Source organism: Poecilia reticulata, chromosome 2 (genome assembly GCF_904066995.2).
Source record: "Poecilia reticulata chromosome 2, P_reticulata-male-v2, whole genome shotgun sequence".
Classification (NCBI taxonomy): Eukaryota; Metazoa; Chordata; class Actinopteri; order Cyprinodontiformes; family Poeciliidae; genus Poecilia; species Poecilia reticulata.
The window spans coordinates 24,395,000-24,414,536 of NC_088831.1; the positions used below are offsets into that span (position 1 = coordinate 24,395,000).

Here is a 19,537-nt window from a genome sequence, read left to right on the forward strand (position 1 = left end):
AGGGCAAGGAGATCTGTATGGCGAAGCCTCTAAAGAGAAGGACACTGGTTTGAAAAATGAAAGGACCTGAGAAGTACTCCTCTCTGTCATTCCACCTCCTTCCAAAAGAAGCATTGATTTCCATAAGAAAGATAGCACGCAGTTTCTCAGTGGTGAGTATTCCCAGACAATATAAAGCAAAAGGGGGAGATTAAAGAAAGGCGGAAGCCAAGCTGCACCTTGTAGCGGCGCCTCCGCCGAAGCTCAGACTGAATCAATTACCACTCAGCAGGCTAAGCTCAATTAAAAAACACCACAGAGGGCCCTGATTGCGGGGGTACTTACTGCGGGACAACATGGTAAGGTCTCGGCTACCTATCAGGCTTTCAAGGCCACTCAAGGGCCGGAGAGAAGAGACTTATTCTGCCTTTGAGGTGGATGTATTACACCCATTCAATCAGGCACAGTGACGCACATTGAGAAAGATTGTCGCCTTATTAAAAAAAAAAAAAAAAAAGTAATGGAAAAGCCACCTAAAAATCATACTAAGCCATTCTGTGTTTCTGCAGTAACGTTCCTGGACTTATCTTCGTGTTATTCCCTGCATTTGACGGGCGTACGAAATCTCACGTCCCCACCTGACTGACGGCCTTTCAGGAGAAAACACTGGACTTGTGTTCGCGCCGAAGGAGGGGTATTAGTCTCGCTTTCAGCGTCGGCCCGGCCCCTTTCTTGTCACCTCGTCCCAAAGTGGTGTTTCTCCCATAAAGACCTATTCAGGCCGCAGCGAGGGAATGTGCCACAGACCTAACAAGGCTCCACCAAATCCCTTTGTTTGCGGCTGAAAGGAGCCAGGTGAGGAGGAGATCATTCAGGAAATGGGCCGGTTTTTGCCACGCAGTTAAGTGTCATTCACGTGTAATTTCTTTCTAGTTCGTGATGTAAGCTCCAAACATTACTTAACTCCAGATTAATAAACAACATGTTTTTCTTTGTCCTTTTTTTTTCTATTCAAAGAAACCAACAAACATTAGTTTGAAGCGGCGATGCCATGCAGTGGATATTATTGGTACCGGTGACAAAGGGGGCGTAAAAGTTCATTCATTCAGGGAGAAAAAGCTCAGATGTTAAGAAATAATTGCCTGCTGGTGGAATTACTGTCACACCTACCAATACAGTTCTAAAAAAAATAAAATGAATGAATCATTTTTTTAATATTTGTATCCTTCATCTAAGCTAATCAGACTGATCTAGAAACGTCAAAGAAAAACACAATAGTTTTATTGGGGACTAAAAATGTTAGGAAAGCCCTTTTTTTTTTAGCTTTCTGACTACTACTAAGTTGGACTTAAACCCAAATTAATTACACAACCTTATATAAAGAGCAAGACGTAAAGGCATCCAAAGCCCACTGTTGGTAAATTGGAGTAAAAAAAGGCATGTTTGGGTCACCATGCCAACTATCACCAGGAAATATTCTTTTCTGTCTTACCATGAATGTAAACAGATTTTGCCAACTCTACAAGAACATTGTAGCCACGTTCTTTGGTCAGATGACAGTACTGTAGAACTTTTTGGTAAACGCTCGAATTGGGTTCGGCACGAAACAAACGTACGAGTACGTGGAAAAGCATCCTTTTAAGTTTGGTAGTGGATCTGTGATGCTGCGGGTCTGCTTCCCCTCCGTCGGCTCTGGGAACCTGGACATGTCGCATAGAACCCTGAAAATTGAAACGCCAGGATGCTTCCTAGAGAAACTTGAAGTCCTCCTACTCGAAACTGAAAACGGGTCGTTGCCAGGTCTTACGGCAGGATGCTGATGGAAAAACATCTGGACAAATCAAGACAGAAATGATTCAACAGACACAAAATCAGCCTCAGTGACCATAACTAAATCCTAATGTAAACCTGTTGGGTGAGCTGAAGAGAAAAACATACGAGGACAATCTACAGACATTGAAGTCTGTATTTCTCCAACTTTTTGGTGTGCGATTTTGCTACGGCAATAAAACATATGTTTATTTCAAAGCTTTTGAGGCATCTTGACCAGGTTTATTTTAGCTGCGCTGATCTCATGCATATAGAAAGTTTAGACCTGACGAGGTGAATTCCTACAACAATCCCCCCCCCGTGCCTCCTACCCACTTTCGCACTCAGCCCACCGTCTCTCCTGGAGGGCATAAACAATACATTTGGAGTAATTTACCTGAAGTAAGCCTGAGGGAGCCCGCAAAGGTGAACTCCTATTTACCATCATTAAAACTACAAATCGCTTAATACCAATATAAACAGCTCAGCTATTATGTTGTGCCGTGCTTTTGCGAGTTCACGCTCGGATGAGCAGAGATCCGAATCGCAGAGGATGAATTGGATAAATTAAAACAGCCCTCGGTAACAGCGTGATTACAAAGCTGTTAAATCGGGGCTTTTTCGGCACTTCCAGTTGCTTAACGGAATCGCACCAGAAAAAGAAATAAAAAGGTTCAATGTGGTTTTTTTTTTTAATAGATTAAAGAAAGAGTAGAATTTATTTTGAGAACAACACTTGACTTGACTTTCGCTGTGGTTAATCTCTTTATGAGAACACGACCTCAACCTTTCCGGCTATAAAAACCTACAGAAGGGAAATAAGGGGAAGCAGAGCTAAGCCTTTGTCATTGAAAATGGTATGAGAAAGCAAGCACCCTCCCCTCCACCCCCGCCCCCCGCCACCCCAAACCTTAACTCTGCTGTGGACAGATTTCCCCTGACAAAAATTAAACTAGCTCCTACTTGGCACTTTATTATCTCTTCAACTGAATGATTTATTGTTTGTGGAGAGAAAGAAGCAAAGAGAGAGAAAGGGAAGATTACATTTCCACCTAAAGCTGTGGCCTGATCTTGTTTTTTTTTCTTTTCTTTTTTTTTTCCGTCCAGGAAAAAAAAAAGAAAAGCTCCCGACAAACAATAATGTCAGCTGTAATTGATCGGAGGTCGCTGGCTGGGCCTGCAGTAAAAGCGCACTATTTAAGCGACAATCGGCCCTGCGCTCTTCAGACGCTGGCTAATGAAGCTGTCTGTCTGGGCTATTTACCTTCTCTTAAATGGAAGGGGAGAGATGTACTGTAAGAGACAGGGCTGGAGAGGATCTGCCTCTCGCTCCTGTGAAATAGGACCTGCACATGCCTCAGGAATGTATAATTGGTTGCCGCAGCCAAAGCCGGGGATTCGGCGCTAATTAAATGACTTGTTTAAAGCCTATCTGTCTTTGTTTGGGAGGCTCTGGGCTTCAGAACAATGCATGGTAAATGCTGTTGTCAAACAAACATTCCCGGTTATCCTTTGATTGGAATTGAACAAGACAAAGGGCTGATTTACTCAATGCTAAGCCTCTGGTTTTTCATGCTGTTGAATATAGTTTTCTTTTTTTTTTTCTCCTTCTGATCTGTCAAAACCAACAGGAACAATCCAGTCAAGCAGCTAAATAGACCGACTCCCTGCACAATCCAGCCTTCTGCAGCAAAACAATCTGAGTTTTCCTGCTAATTGCTCTTGTAAAATGCCCCCATGTTGCGCTTGTGTTTCTCCTACAAAGGTGAGGTGGGGTTACGGAGTCTTTGTTGTGGTGGTGGTGTTGAAGATTCAAGCACTCAGTCCCCTCCAAAAAAAAAGAAATGAACGGCTAATGATAAAGTTCTAGAGAGCTTGGGGCGGCGTAGCTGCAGATCGGGCGCCGCGTATGCGGTTGCTATAGTCCTGGATTTGGTGCATGTCTTCCCTTCTTCTGTCTCTTCTAATTTCCTGTCTGATTACTGTCAACATAGTAACAAGTGGCACAATTTTTTTTAAATCCTTGACTGTAAGGGTGTGGACAAGATGTGATATCAAAATGGCGAGATATTTCTCGCTAAAGCCAAGTCTGTCTCACGATGTTCACTTGGTGTCTCAGCATAACTTCGTCTGTTTGAAGTCGGTGTTTCTAGACTCATATTTTAACGTAAGAAAAGGAAGTTGTTATTGAGGTGCTTTGCTGTGTTATCAGACTGATTGGTAACAACTGCTCATTAGGGTGGTTGACAACTCTCGATTACAACAATCAATCGATAATTGTCCACAGATGTTTGTGAATTTCAACAGAAAAAGGGTCGGGGTCAATACGCCCTGTCTTCTTACCCCCGTCTTGTTCCCACGTGTTGCCATTTCCTCTCTTCCTACTTCCATTTTGTACCCATGCAGTCCACTTTGATTGGAATCCTATAGACAGTGTGGACAGATTTTAAAAAGTAAGAAAGTGCAGATGGGTTAATGTGACTTGTGCTCTGGGTTCACCACAAGTCATGCTTTTCCAGACTCAAATTTCGAACATTCCTAACATATAAACACCAAGGCAAGATGGGTTTTCCCGCTCTATTCGTTATCAACTGATTACCAACCCTAATGGTGAATTTGCCTTCAAACTCAGTAGTGTGTCGAATGGCCATTTTGTTGTACTTTTGGCAAAAATGGTAATTTAGATTACATTTCAAAATAAAGTGGATATGAGCGCCTGTTCCTGCTTCAGCAGCCACAGATTCATCTATTTGTGGATTTTTCTGTGGAACATGAGGTCGATTGGCTGTTGCCCCCAAAAACTGAGATATGGAAGACCACTGTGCGTATTATGTTAACATATATTTAGTGTTTGAATTATTAAAGTAGGTATTCTGGTTGGTAGCATTTCTGGTCTCAAGTATTATAGGATTTCAGCTATTTGTGAGTGGTTGTGGTCCCTAACCATCATGAACAAAAGGGTTCAACTGTATATTTCGCTTAATGGACTATTGTTCTGTGATTTGTGATCATTTTGTTATTTATTAAAAATAAGTTTTAAAAAAATGCCATTTTAATGCTTGGTTTGGTACTTAATCCACACCCAGGAATGGTATAAACCCCTGAGGTAAGACTCCTTTCCAAGGTTTGGATTTTTGAATCAGTGTCTGTATTTCACTGTGGGTTTTCTGGCAGTAACTCAACAACAAAATAGTATTATTTAATAAAAAAATATTTATCTACTTTAAAAATAACTTTATTTGCTTGACAATTAAACAGAATCAAATTGAGAAACCAATAATTTTTTTTTCTATGCCAAAAAATAAGTCTCTTTTTATCCAGATAGGTAAATGGTAATGTGGAAGAAAAAGTTCCATACTTTTTAAAATTGGGAATCTACACATGTTAAGACTGCATAGGAAGCTGACGTAGTATAAATATGCTTCAATGGTCAATATGACTAAGAAAATGCTTTATAAGTTCAGTGCATTTCTTATTTACCTGGACTCAACTTTTGGACACTAATATTCTTTAAGACAGTTTTTGAGTTTTGAAATCTTCAGCCCGTTTGTGAAAACAGAAATAATTTCTTGTCTTGTTCTCATGGAATAAATATCAAGTATCGTCTTGTCCCGTGAGTCGAGTGTATCATCTCTACCTTAATCACCCATTAGATTCACGTCCTCAAAAAAATCTAAAGCATGAGAGGTGGAGGGATCTCTGCACCCGACGAACCGACCGAACGCGAGTCACCGCATGCATGCCGTAGAGCGGTGTAAAGACAACACAGGTGCCCAGAAACATACCTTCTCCTACAATAATACGAGGAGTACACACACAAATGCAAACAAGGAAGAAGAAAGAAAGAAAAAAACAAAAACAAAAAAAAAAAAACAGACATACACAGATGGCATTTTCAGTCAAGGCTGGTGAGTCCTGTTTCTCATTAAAACACGGAGGGGGGAGAAAAGGTATGGCGCTTTGATGTAGCCACCCACAGCCCTTCAGTGTCATTGAATGAAACTTTGAAGCTTTTTGTGTTTACACAGTTAATGTCGATAATAAAGCAAACATCTTGCCTTTGTTAAATACCTGCTCTCGGCTCCGCGCCGGCGTGCACGCAACGCGCGACTTGAAACGGACGACATAAAAAGAACACGTCATCGGCGCAACAAAGAGCGGTAAACATGAAAACAACGGCGGCGTACGGATGATTGCAGGCCAGACATGAGAACACATGCGAACAATATGCTTTACATTCGGAAACGCCGTGAGGATCGGAATGCACTTTGGCCTTGTCCGCGTCAACAAACGAAGCGGATTTAATGTTAAAGGATAACACAAACAAAACAAGACAAAAAAAAATGTTAAATAAAATAAAAAAAAAAGAAAGATACACTGATTTCATTCAGGTGGGCGAAGATTTCCTGCCAAGACACCTCGTGTAACGTGGCATAAAGCATGATAAGAAAACATTTCTGATTTGATGAGGTAACATAATTGCTTCCCAATGCAAACCCACCAGAGTGTAACATGTGCTGGAAATTATCAAGGAGACAGACAGAGGTGTTTGTCCTTAAAAGAGTATTAAACACACAGGCACACCCGCACACACACATAAAAAAAAAAAAAAAAAACAAAAGAAAAAAATCCCACGGCAGGCAACTTTTATGGGATAATTTAAATCCTCTGCTCGGATGGCGCGCATTCCTTATGAAAATTGAAAGATCAATCATCTCTATGACAGATCTGTTGTGAAAGAAGTTCTTCCTGTCTTTTGAAGAGAAAATGCTAAACATGTTTGCTCCACCAGTCGTCACCCCCTTCACCCCCCTCCGCCTTGCACTGCCTCTCCTCGCCCGCCCTCCTTGCAAACATCCCCGTTTCAGCTGTCTATTTGTCTCTTTGCTGAAAATGTTAACGAACAGAGCAATAATCAGGCCATATGCTTGCATGTGGCAAATCTCATTACAGTAAATGACCTTTACCAACCAATGCCAACATTCTTGTGCTTGATAACGCAGAGCAGGGGGTTTGGGGGGGAAGTGAGGGGGGAGAGGATGAAGGAGGGGGGGGTGGCACACAATGGTGGGTTTAGTTAAACACACTCATGAGTGGGGTTGGATGTGCCCGAGAGAGCCAGGCCCTTCTGGACGCATTAGCCAAACAGCGCTCGCCTTTCTAATTTGGGTTCGGAACCAGGCTCGCTTCGCATTTGTCTCGCATCGCTCTCAACGACGACGACGACGCGCTCGGGCATCCATGCGAGAGGCCCGACACCGGAGCACTTGCAATAAGCCTCCGAGCTCGGGGAAAAAAAGTGCTGCGAAGCAGACGCGGGGAAGCAGAAGGAGAGTGGCGCTATTACCAGCAGCTGTTACTACTGCGGGTGCAATATATTCAAGTCCAATCAATAAAGCTCCTGCAGACAGTGACACCCAAGCAGACAGAGGAATCATTTTCATCTGATACTTAGAAAAAAGCTCCCCCCTTTTAAAAAGATTGCTTTCAGTCAATGACAACCAGTTGTCATTTGACTAAAGCCCCTGAAATGAAATATATTGACGAGCGCCATCAATCACGAGGCGCTCTGCCGTCATATCCTGTTAGCGGAGGGGGTCGGCTTGCACGTGGTCATCGGATGATCTGCTTTAATTGGAAAACTGGCATCTCGCCTCCTGCTGCGTGCTTCAGAAGAAAAAAAAGAAAAGAAAAAAAAGTAGCAGTAGTAGTAGTAATAATGTGGATATAGTCTGAAGTGAAAAGAGTCTGCTGACTCACCAATGAGGCAATATTTGAACTAAGATGTTTGGCATTGAAGGAAGTTTTCAACAAGAAACACTGAAAACGACTTATAGCACATCTGTGAGCAGCAGTGGCGGCTCTTGCATGAACAGTGCCCTGGGCGAGCTCCTCCGTGTGCCCCCCCCCACCCAACTCTTCAGCTCACGAGAGGATTAACAATAACTATTTGACAAATACGAGTTCAAATTTCCACACTATTTTAAAGAAAATTCAGACTCGATATTGTTTTGTTTCCACAAAGATACTAGTCTTTTCTTCTTTCCAGTAAACAATAGAGAATAAGCCACTTCAGGTTTGACCAAACTAAGTGTTTTAGATTTTGAACTTGACATCGATGAGGAGACTAAGCACTTCTAAATCAAAAATGTGAACTGCTTTGGGTCGCTTAGTCGGTAATACTTGTATACATAATGAACAGTGAGTTTACCTCATGAACCTGCTCTTGGGCTGGTACACCAATGGTAAGAATAAAATATGTACTGATCTATTAATTACTTTTTAAATTTAATAAATTACAACATACATGGGTAGGTTACATTATGAAAGCCTGGAAAAGGTTTTAAAAAGTTTTGCTTACAAAAGAAATAAGCTAAATATTTTACACCATGCAATAGAGACACCAGAAAACCTACAAGGTGGAGAGATAGAGAAAAGCAGCAGTACCCCTCCCCACCTGTTGCTGTACACTGCCAGTCAGCTGGGAAAAAAGAAGACTCCTACACTAGATATATTTATTATTTTGGATAAAATTTTGGGCAATGACACAATTTACTTGAAAACTACTACCGGATTTATCAGCTGTTCAAATTCCAATATAGTGTGGCAAAGATAACATAATTCAAGTAATAATCAGTTTGTTGAGTTACTCTTAGCAGGGAAGGAAAAGATGTTGCTTTTTCTATTTTAAGAAAAATAAAATGCGGAGTCATACATTTTTGTCGAATTGTTTTTGTGGAAATACAATATCGTGGAACCAACTGTGGTTTTACCAAAGGTTGTCACACAATGAGAACCTCATACTGACCTGAAACAAATTGCATAAAGGTATTTAGTCATCATCGTCCAATAAGAACTCAGCTGTTGAACAACTTTGATTGGTCGGACCCATTTCAGTCGTTGGATATTTCTCTTCAGAATCAGACATTTATATTATCTAGTTCAATTATGCCCATAATTATTGATTAAACAACTTTCTTTTAAGTTGAAGCGGTGAATGTTCTTTCATTTTGAACTTGCTTACCCCCCCCTGCATCTGGCTCTCATAGAATTGGACTTGGTAAGGTTAAAGATGTCTGGATTCGCTACAGCTGAATGGTTTAAGTATCCTAATTCAGAAAGATTGAGAAAAGAAAAACAAGCCTTTCATTTCAGGCAGAACGGAACCGAGTATTTCCATCACACTAACGCTCTTTTGATTCTCCTCCCTCATTGCTGCACGAGCGGACGTGTGTTTTCCGGTGTAATCACAGGAATGGGGAATGTCATTTTCTTGTTGTCATCACAGCGTCATCAGCGTTATTGTGTATGCCTGGATATCACTCCTCCACGCTAATGCCTCCCTCTTACGCATAATCAGAGTCGAATGGAAACGCATGATATCCAGGCTGTGCGATGCGGCCGCGGCTGAGGACACGCGTGGAAAACCCCCCCAAAAAAACACGCTCCCGCTCCCGCTCCACGCGGCCGCACGCCACGTACGCTCCACGTTCCCTCCCGACCTGCGAAAGCCCATCATCGCTGAAAGGTTGAATGTCATTTATTACACGTATCACATTTACACCAAGTGACATTGTCTTTTCAAATTGCGTTGATCTCTTCACTTTCAAAGGTCAGCCCCTCGCCTGGCTAAATTCAACCTGACAGAGAATAGTGAGGAGGGGACAGCCGAACACATGCATCACTCCCGCATCAAAGCGCTCCAAATTAATCTTTCCAATTAACGGAGAACGAGTCCTAATGCTGATGAAGGCCGACAACTAGACTGGTCAGTTGTTTTTATTTATTTTTTTTACACAGCTCTCCTCCTGGTGTTTGGAGCTAACCACAAGAGACAATCAAACAAATATTTCTCTGCCTCTCTTGGTACGTCTCGTCCCTGCAACCCTGCCGCCACTCGAATATGACAAAACTTGATATGGATCATTACAGAAATAATGTTTAATCAATGCCCCCCTCCTCCTCTTCACTGCTACCACCACCACCACCATCACCCTTTATTGTAATCTATTTTTTGCCGTTGTGTGCGTTTGTGTGTTCTTGCAGTTACATTGGTGCGCCTCGCAATTTCCCAATCATGCATATTCAAGTGGAATACGCTGATGCTTAACAGCCGACGCAACAGGAATTAGAACGAGGACATTAGACTTCATTAAAGGGAGAAATGATTATCAGGTTTATCTTTTGAAATGTCTATTAAAACGTGTGCCGCTCCTTCACTTATCTGTCACCTGGCTCCCATGAGCCTGGCACGCTAATAGAGAGATGGTGAGGGCCAAAGCCCAAGAGGGAGACAGAGAGCCATCAAGCTCTTCACTCAGACTGGAAGGCTTCCTGTCTGCTCTGCCACTCTATATCCAGCTCGGTGTGTCTGACTCGGTTACCCCCACTAGTCTCCATTTCCCCACAACAGCGGCAGCTCGAAAAGACCCAATTTCGTCCCGCAAAGCCGCCCGTATTGAAAGAAGAGCTGAAAAAAAGCGAGACTTTCTTCGCGTGAAATGGGCGAGAGCAGGTTCCGATGCGTTCAAAGACATTATTTCCTGGTTCCCCACACATTTTTCATGTCAAAATGACATACTTTTAGACTTTGAATATGGATGCGTGGATAAATGGATGTACAACAATCGAGACTTAGACAATGGGAAATGTTGAAATAGTTTTTTTTTTTTGTTATTTACTCATATCAAATTCCACACTTTTCCAGGCTAAGTAGGAACTCTGGGGTTCTACCTCAGCCTGTGGCAACAATCTCTTCTCTCCAAGAGCTTTGTCTGACAAAAGCTCCCATAAGAGCGCCAGAGAGGAAGATGGATGAAGTTGCCCCCAGACACTCATATCAGGTCAGTGTGTGTTTTATCCCCTAATGGTTAGGGTTAGGATTGATTAGGAGGGCGATACCAGATCTGAGCCCGAGGGCCGCGTGTTATGTCAGGAGGAACAGGAAGTGGCAGTCTTCCTTCCTCCCGTCGTGGCCCACATTCGGCAGGAGCCCAGGCCACCAGCGCCAGTGTGAGCTAGCAGGTTTTCTTGGAGCGTGCCGCAGTTAGCTCATCGGATATGTCCTTCCACCCTGAGAGCTTTATTATTAGAAAGGACATAAACAGACTAATTAAATCGCAGCAGTGGAGCTGGGGCTGACAGCTGGCGCTAAGACTGTGACCGAACAGATCCCTATCAAAGAGCAGGGAGTCTCTGTGTGCTCTGCCATTGTGTGCCTCTGTCTGTTCACGGGCTTTACTTTGACTTACATTGCTTTGGCAGCTCTACAGTATGTTCTAAAGTATTCACACCCCTTAATCCTTTTTTTAAAATATATATTGGACTGTTACAACAAAGCTCAGTGTGTCTCGGGGGATATTATGACAAACAACCCCAAAAATCAACGGATAACTGAAGTAGAGTGAAATGGGCGGTCTTGTCTTGTAACATCCCCACAGCATCACTCTGCCACCACAATGCGCTGCTGGGTTCATGTGCTCAGCAGGACATGTTTGTTCTCATCTGACCAGACCACCACATGTTAGCTGCTTCCCTTATATGGTAACTAAATGTTTTCCTGAAAACATTTCCTTCCACCTGAGCTGTGTCTCCCTGCAGCCCCTCCAGAGTTAACATGGTACTTCTATGAGTAATAATCTCCTTATACAACCTGTGAGTTGTACATGGGCGACCATGTTTTAGACATTTTAAAATTAGGATTGTTTTACAATCTAAACCCGTTTTGAACTTTTTCCAAAAATTGACTCCTGACCAGCCTGGTGAGAAACTAATTGAATTACACACAGCTTACTTACTTATTAGATGACTTCTGAGGAAGGACTGCAAATTATGCTACACCTTCAAATTCACATTATGTGCCGTCATACGTTACATGAAGTTCAAATACAACACAATTATTTTCTATGGCTGCAACATGAAAAAAAATTGCAAATAACTTCCTGGGATGTGAATACTTTCGCAAGGCACTGTTGATGTGCTCAGCTCCTAAGTGATAACAATAATCTTTTCATCCTAATTTCTTTCACACATATCCTAATGTCTTATAAGGCAGTCCAAAGCAAAGCATCCAGACTCACTTGTAAGGTTCCGAATGTTACAAATGCTTTCCAGCAGAGCGGTAAACACGCCAGTAATTAGCGCGCGGTATCCGAGCTGACTTCCGCCGGCTCCGCAACACGGTCAAGCGCAGACCCCATATAGAGAGGAGCCTAGTTATGCATTGATCTCAGAAAATTAAGGCTAACTAGCCCAGATTGCGGCATCTTGATGTACCTTCTGGATGAGCCGTGTGCTCTGCCCGTATTGTTAGCACGGTAAACAGGACGGTTTTGAATCAAATGAATACACGCTGAATAATTAATGCGCCGTAAAGCCTTATCGCTACCCGTGTGCACAAAACGTAAAAGCACCGATGATGAGAAAATATGGTTTTAACGAGTCAATAATGGTGAGTGCAACAAGAACGGCCTAATCAATGAGGCTGCAGCGTTTGCAAACAAGGACTTGAATTATAACGCCAATAATTGATCTCTTCCATTTCCCCCATTTCTCCCCCACCAACTCTCTCTCATTTGTGTGATGTCATTGTTTATCGACTGCTTGGTGCCAATGAGGGATGATGAGAAGTTTCAGAGTTTGTTTTTGCTCTGACTTTTGCTCCACCCTGTCTTCTCTTTCCCCCCTCCCCAGCACTTCCCCACCCTAACACCCCCCGCCCCCCTTCCTCCCCTTTCTCCATTTGTAAATTTGCAAGCTGTAGCACCAGCTTAACCAAAAAGGATTAAGTCCCATACCCAACTGAGAACACAGATAATGCTCAGTAATTGGTAAAAAATGAAGATGAATGGGACAGCTAGATAAGGACCAATTAGCTGCTGGGAGTGTACAGCTGTGGTCTCCTCACAGAGCGCTCTCAGGGGCCAAGGCCCGCTCTTTTTGTAGCAATGCATGCACACAGGCAAGCAAAAAGAAAGAAGAAAAAAAAAACGCCCATGCATTGGAAACACCTAAGCATGAGGGTAGGTCTTGCAGGAAATTTGCCTGATGGCCCACAAAAACAAAAATGATCATCTCACACCTTCCAGTCAGGCAACTCTCCAGGTACCCGTGTCAGCACCCCATTCGGCTTCAGCCCACTTTACATTTCAGAAGCTAAAAAGGTCCTAAAAGTTTCGTAAAAAGAAGAAGAAGAAAAAAAAGTGGTTCCGGAACCGGACAGCAAAATCGGTGAAAGAAAATCAGCGACTGTTGTGTCTTCTCTTCCTGTGGTGTTGTCTTTCGGTGACTTGTTTGGTCGGCATGTTGTGGCATCATCTGGCTGATGACAGCGGAATTCCCATATCTAATTACAAACAGGATTTCAGCTCCATTAGTGCTGTGTGGCGGGGCGTCAGATGAGTGGCAGGGCAGCACCCAGTGGCCAAAGACGGACGCGGGGTGTTAGACAGAGACGTAAGTGAGACACGGCTGAAGAAAGTGGCCTAAAAACGAGAAGCGTCGTATCTCTCCTGTCTCCGCGTTTCTCCAGGTCAAGGGGAAAAGCACTTTATTTTTTTTTCTTGTGCACTCTGGAAAACAAAAGCAATTCCTTCCTTTGAAATTGGCAGGTGTTTGTTAGCGGGCAGCTGACAATATTTTTGCTGCCAGTAATGAAGGTTGTGGCCGGGGTCAATGCGTTGGGAGGGGACGGCGCGGGCGGTTTATCCCCCTCAAGGCCGAGCGCCACACGTGTTTTCACTCGGTCTGTGATCTGTAATTGTGGCATTTCCTGAGAGGCGCAGGAACAATCCACATTGTGCTTTGAGAGGGCTCCCTACTGCACAACTAAAGACTGCGAAGGAAAAAAAAAAATAAAAAAATCAAAGACGGACCCCCCCTCCTCCCCCCTTCTAATTCCATCTCCCTTCATGATTATTTGTCGTTCCTACTTCTTTATCCATCACTTCTTTCCCATGCACAATTTTGTTTCTGTCCCTGGTTTAATATTTTGGCAAAGGGTTGAAGTTTTTTTTTTCCCCCTCATAATTAATAACATTGATGCAAACAGGAATGTCTAATTGTAATGAATATTTAATGGGAGAGAGAAACATTAGCCTGTTCAATTTACATCAACACAAAGACGGCGGTGGGCAATCCAACTCCGCAAACAGCACAGAGTGTCCTTCACTGGCTGGCTCTCTTTAAGCGCTTCACAATAAAAAAACAGAAAAAATAATAATTAAAAAAAAAATGTAAAAAAAAGCACTCTGCTTCAGACAAACACCAAGACAAAGCACCTGTACTTTTGCCTCCCTCGGTCGGTTTATGTAGTGGTTGTTCCTGATTAAATGGATCCACGTCCTGAGTGGTATTATCAGAGACGCGCACATTAACATATCAATTCCTATCTTTGGTCGTCACATGATTTGTTTAAGCAAACATGTCCGTTCTTGCGTGGCTCGGAGCTGGATGATTATAATATGTCAGTCGGTCTCCTAGGAGACGCTTGTGGTCGGAGTCGGACTTTAAAACGGCGCACGGAAATTCCCAGGTCAGCAGCACTGTGAGCAACAGTTAGACTGCTCTTAAAGCGAAACTGCACCCCAACAGCACTTTCCCTTCCTACCCACACCGTGTCACTAAAGTGAGCCATATATTTGGACTGCTTTTTAATAACGGTGGAGATGAACCGGATTTGTAGATTTTGCGCTTTGTCGGCTTTGACTGTTGACTAATTTATTTTTTCCTAAGTAGGTCATGCTGACAACAACTATCTTTAAGGTGGAAGTCGACACCGAAAGAAGAGGTATTAAAATTAACTATTTTCTGAAGAGCCTCAAAGCTTCTAGAAAGGAAACAGTTTTCCAAAAAAGGCGTTCAGGAGCGCCTACAAACACAAACACTCACTGATGTTTAAACTAAGACAAGAAGCTCTATATTTACCATGGATTGATTATAAAATAACGATAGTTTGATTAACACGCTTTGTGATCAACATGTCTGCAACTTTCCCTGAGCCTGAGCAGCTTGGTCAATAAGATATATATGAGTAGTGGTCATAAAATGCAGCAAAAGTCCTTTAAAGTAGTAAAATATATTATTCATAGGTAGAGTTTTAATGCGTAGGACCTAAAATGTTATGGTCTACCAAATGTGGCATCCATGTGGTTCATTGCTTCACTCAGAGGTGTGCAAAATATATTAAAAAAAAGAAAGAAAACGTGTGCTACAATCTGTAAAGGGAGAAAATTAGATTCTCTGTTACTTTAACAGTTGGGTTTTATTTCAACAGGTATAACCTCTTAAGCTGAAGGACTTAATGGTGTATATTATTAATGAGGCAGATGGGTCCACATCTTTGTGTCATTTTGGAAAAATTTTTTTACTACGTACATTTTACTTTACATGAGAAATGTTACATTTGTTTTTATTCATTTTAAAAGACAAATTGGATTTGGAGCAGGACATAGCTTTACTAAATCGGAAGTGCGGAGTCAGAAACCAGACTGATGCGAGCTTTAGATAATTGAACATAGACATTCACCCTCCAAATCATTTTCGTTCATAAATCAGTTCAAACTGAGCCTGTTTTTTGTTGTTGTTTTTTTTAAAAGTAAAGTTACAAAATGCTTCCATCAAACACATTAGAGTCAGAGGGGGCGTAAAAAGAAGAAGAAGAAAAAAGGCGGCGGCGTGCTGCTTCCTTCGTTTCATGGCTCCACAGTGCAGAACCAGGGCCATATATCTCCAGCGTATTATCAGGATGACTCCTGCTGGCCACCCTGTCACAGGAGAGTGCTTGATATAAACAAGAGATTGCTGCGACACCCAGTAATCAATATTAGGATGGTTTCAGTACCAAACATCATTTGTCTCTCCGAACATTCCTTTGACCAAACGGAGCATTAATTCAAATCATAAATCTGAGCTGATTTAAATCCGAGGAGAGACAGAGAGGAAGGTGGTGGTGGTGAGGGGGGGTGGTGGTGAGGGGGGGTGGGGTGGGGGGGGTTGCTGGGAGGGACGGGGAGGGGTAGGATGGAGGGAGTCTCTCCCCCTACAGCCCCCCCCCTCCTCCTCATCCCTCCCCGATTTCTGACTGCCTGCCCCTAATGATTTATTTTCTACATTTCTGCGAGCGAGAGATTTGTCCATACTCACTGACAGGTCACCTTCAAACGCCAGTGGCAGACTGTTCATCACCATGCAGACGAGCATCTCATCGCTGCGAGTAAATATTAAAGGAAAAGAATCCAATTGATTGTGGATGGGCCTGAGAGGCGTCACTGCCATATATTTCACTCAGAGAGCTAATGCCGCGGCCCACACCTAGAAGCGCTCCCTCCTCTTCTTTTCTTTTCTTTTTTTTTTTACCCAGAATTATGATTCTTCCGGAGAGCCTTGTGTGGCTGGCTGCGCGACTCAAGGTTACAATTTAAATTGTAAAAAGATAAAACAGTTTCTTATTAGCTCCATTGCCACAGCCTTGCTGTTTGGTGCTCACATTTATCTTTATTTCCCTGACCTCGGAGGCTCATATTCTCCCAATTCTTTTTTTTTTCTTTTTTTACACACTCCATTCTCTCGGCGTGATGACCTCACGCTTTATGCATTTTGCATTGTTAAATCGGCTTTGAAACACATCCTGTTTTCATCTCCCGCGCCACAATCTCCACTGTGTCAAGTGTTACTTTAGAAACGGGGGCTGTTTATTACAGTAAGTGAACGGAAACCTCGATTTAGCGTCCCATGCTGCAGGGATTTCATCTGGTTTATAGTTCTGAAAGGGCCTTGTGAATCTGCCCCAGCGTACATTCTCAGTCTCTTTAATTCACTAAGTGGTTGCGTGTGATATTACAGAACTCCTTCTGCTTTTTAGGGCTAATAATTAATTGAAACGGCACATTGTGAAAAACCAGAGCTCTCACAGCAATTCAATTAGATCGTGTTAAAAAGCTTATAGCTGGGGTAAACTGTGCTCACAGCTTCACTCTGCAATTAGGCCCTTTTTTTAAATTTATTTATTTTTTCCCTTTCGCCGTTACAGACTTCAAGAGAAAACAAGACTCCCACTCGCACCGAACACAGAGGCTTCGCTGCATGCAAACACATCGAACTCGGCAGATTACCGTGTCATAAACAACTGGGGAAAAAAAACAGCAGGGGAATCGGGATGAACCATGCAAATCTTTGGTTTTAAGTTGAGCTGTATGAGTGAGGCCACTTAGGCTTTTGCAGGATTCTGACTGAAACTTGACCGCTGCAAGAAGTTAAACGGTCAGGTTGAAGCACAGGCAGAGATTTTTTTTTTTTTCATTCCTTGCTTCTCAGCATATTTAAAATAAAAGATTTTCAAAAAAATATTCTTACTTTTCCATGCACACATTTCTAGGCTTTCAGTCGTTCAACACATTGTCTCTCCATTCTTGGGACACACTTGCTGGTTTATTCAGATTGTTGCTATGAAGTCTGTTCTGCTCATTGTTTTGAACTGTGATATGTATAAAGCCACACGTGGAAATATGTTTTAATTTAAGAATCAAGTGTACCACATGTTGACCATTGAAATAAAGACATATTGAAGGGTTGCTGATACAAGAACTAGTTTTGAATCTAACAGGCTTTGAAGATTTATTCACATCTATTCCACTTCAAAGTCCCCAAAATGTTATCTGGTTTTTGCAAACCTCAAAACATCAAGGAAGATGCAGTTTCACTTGAGTTTCTAGGTTTTTGATGCAAATAATGATGGGGGATAAGGGCGCAAAACTCAAGCAAAAAGCTTGTCAGGATTTCACTTGCTGATGAAAGACAATCAATGGGAAATGAGCCAATTTGGATCAATCGCTGCCAGACTGACTGGTGCATTTTATGCTGAAGTTGAGCCTCTTATTTTGGTAACGTTTTAAAGGACTATTTTGCTTCCTTTTGCATCTGAAAAACTAAGATTGGCTCCTTTAAAAACTCTATAAAATCAAACTTTTTTTTCAAATCTCATCAAGATGATCAATTACAGATTTTTAAACTCATATGTAAATACCTTTATTTTGTTGGTGAGAATGTCCAAAAACGGGAACATCAGTGGTTTGTTTTGCATTCTAATCTTGACCCAGTTTAAAATAATTGTGGATCTAGTTTAAAACCTAGACACAAGTGGGAAGCCAAAAAATGGAATAAAATTACCCTGTAGTTTTGTTATAAACTACAGGGTCTCATACTGTCATTAACTCAGACAACAAATCATTCAACAAGCTGGATATAAAAAAAAGTTTTGATGTGGTGCTTTTACAATTTACCTTGTGCTTTCCTTTATTTATAGCAAATAAGGTTTTTATTTCATCTATTTATTATTGCTCTAATATTTAAAAAAAAGGTCTGAAAAACTACAACATTTTCCTCCATAGTGTTTTTTACATGTGGATTTAAAAAAAGAATCAATTACATTTTTTTCAAGATTTCAAACATACAAAGATAGGCAGATGGATATGTACAATTTCACAGAACTTTTACAGTAAACTACTATTTTTGGACAGAGAGTAATAATAAATGGCAAGCTGGAAACAAGCTGAAATGTTATTTTTATAGTATAGTAACTCTTAGACAAGCAACAAGTGGTAGTGATTTCTATTTTGCTAACATATATGTAGACTATTCTTTACTAAAGGCAACAGTAGATTGTCTAGAACGTGTTTGTGTCTGTACAGCTGTATTAAAATGCTCTGCAACGTGCATCTGTCATCCCGTTAATGCGAGTGCAGATTTGTCTGTGACAGTGCGTGTGTGCGTTTAAAGGGCATCCTCACCGACGCCGGAGCTGAGGTCTCCATTCTCTCCGTCAGCCCCGTGGTGGTTGGCGTTGCCGTGGTAGCCGCTCATCGCCTCCAGCTTGATCTTCTTGACCTTCATGGCCTCTGCGATGGCTGCGTTGGCAGCTGCCGCCGCGGCCGCTGTCAGGCCTGGAGAGAGGAGGCAGACGAGACAAGAGAGCTTTACAGAACCTGCCGCACCGTCTGCGAGGGGCGCCCGCGAGACCCCTTCCACGGCGAATCCAAACGACAAACGCGTGAAACTGACTCAGACTGTAATGAGGAGGAACGCTAAATAATTTCACGTACGGCGCCGAACGAGCTCCTGCGAAACGCCCGCATTGGTGTTTCATCTTCTGACAGGGGAGATCTTCCTAGCAGGTTATCATGCTGATGAGATGGATGCCTGTGTGTGTGTGTGTGTGTGTGTGTGTGTGTGTGTGCGTGTGTGTGTGTGTGTGTGTGCGTTGGTGTTTGGCGGCATATGATTTTTATGAATGTTTCCAGGACTCCAGCAGTCGTCGCCGCTGTCCTGATGTATTTGTTCCCTGATAGGAGCCGATGCAGTCGAGATAATAACGCGTTCCATGCGCGCGACTTGTAAGACGCAACGTGTCTGTGTATAAAACACTGTCTGACACGAGAGGGAAGAGAAAGCCAGAGAGGCTCAAGCAACACAGGCAATGATTCTTGTTGATGACAACTTAAGTCGCGTTCAAGTGATCTAATCAACATATTTATAGCTGATGTTTAAATAAACTCAAGCTAAGAACAGTGTAGCAGGCACTTGGGGATTTTTCTTTTCTTTTTTTTCCCACAATAGTTTAGTTTTAAGTGAGCAATTTTTCATGAAGCCTTTAAAAAGACATTCAGAATGGGGTCTGGTAAAAACAAAAAAAGAGAAACGATGCCGTAAAGAATTTAGTGTAAATGTAAAAATAAAACACAGACAACACAAGTAA

General features: G+C 42.3%; 1 protein-coding gene across 3 annotated transcripts in view; it reads right to left on the reverse strand.

Annotated features, from left to right (window-relative positions):
• The window catches only part of dachd (dachshund d), a 135,473-nt gene that overhangs the window by 33,414 nt on the left and 82,522 nt on the right, over positions 1 to 19,537 (reverse strand). For 2 of the 3 annotated variants that reach the window (XM_081601214.1, XM_081601204.1), the window contains exon 3: positions 18,573 to 18,725. In XM_081601214.1, coding sequence (XP_081457340.1) covers positions 18,573 to 18,725 — 153 coding nt within the window. Of the gene's footprint in view, positions 1 to 4,131; positions 4,213 to 18,572; positions 18,726 to 19,537 lie in introns of all 3 variants that reach the window. The other variant, XM_081601195.1, reaches the window with a different exon arrangement.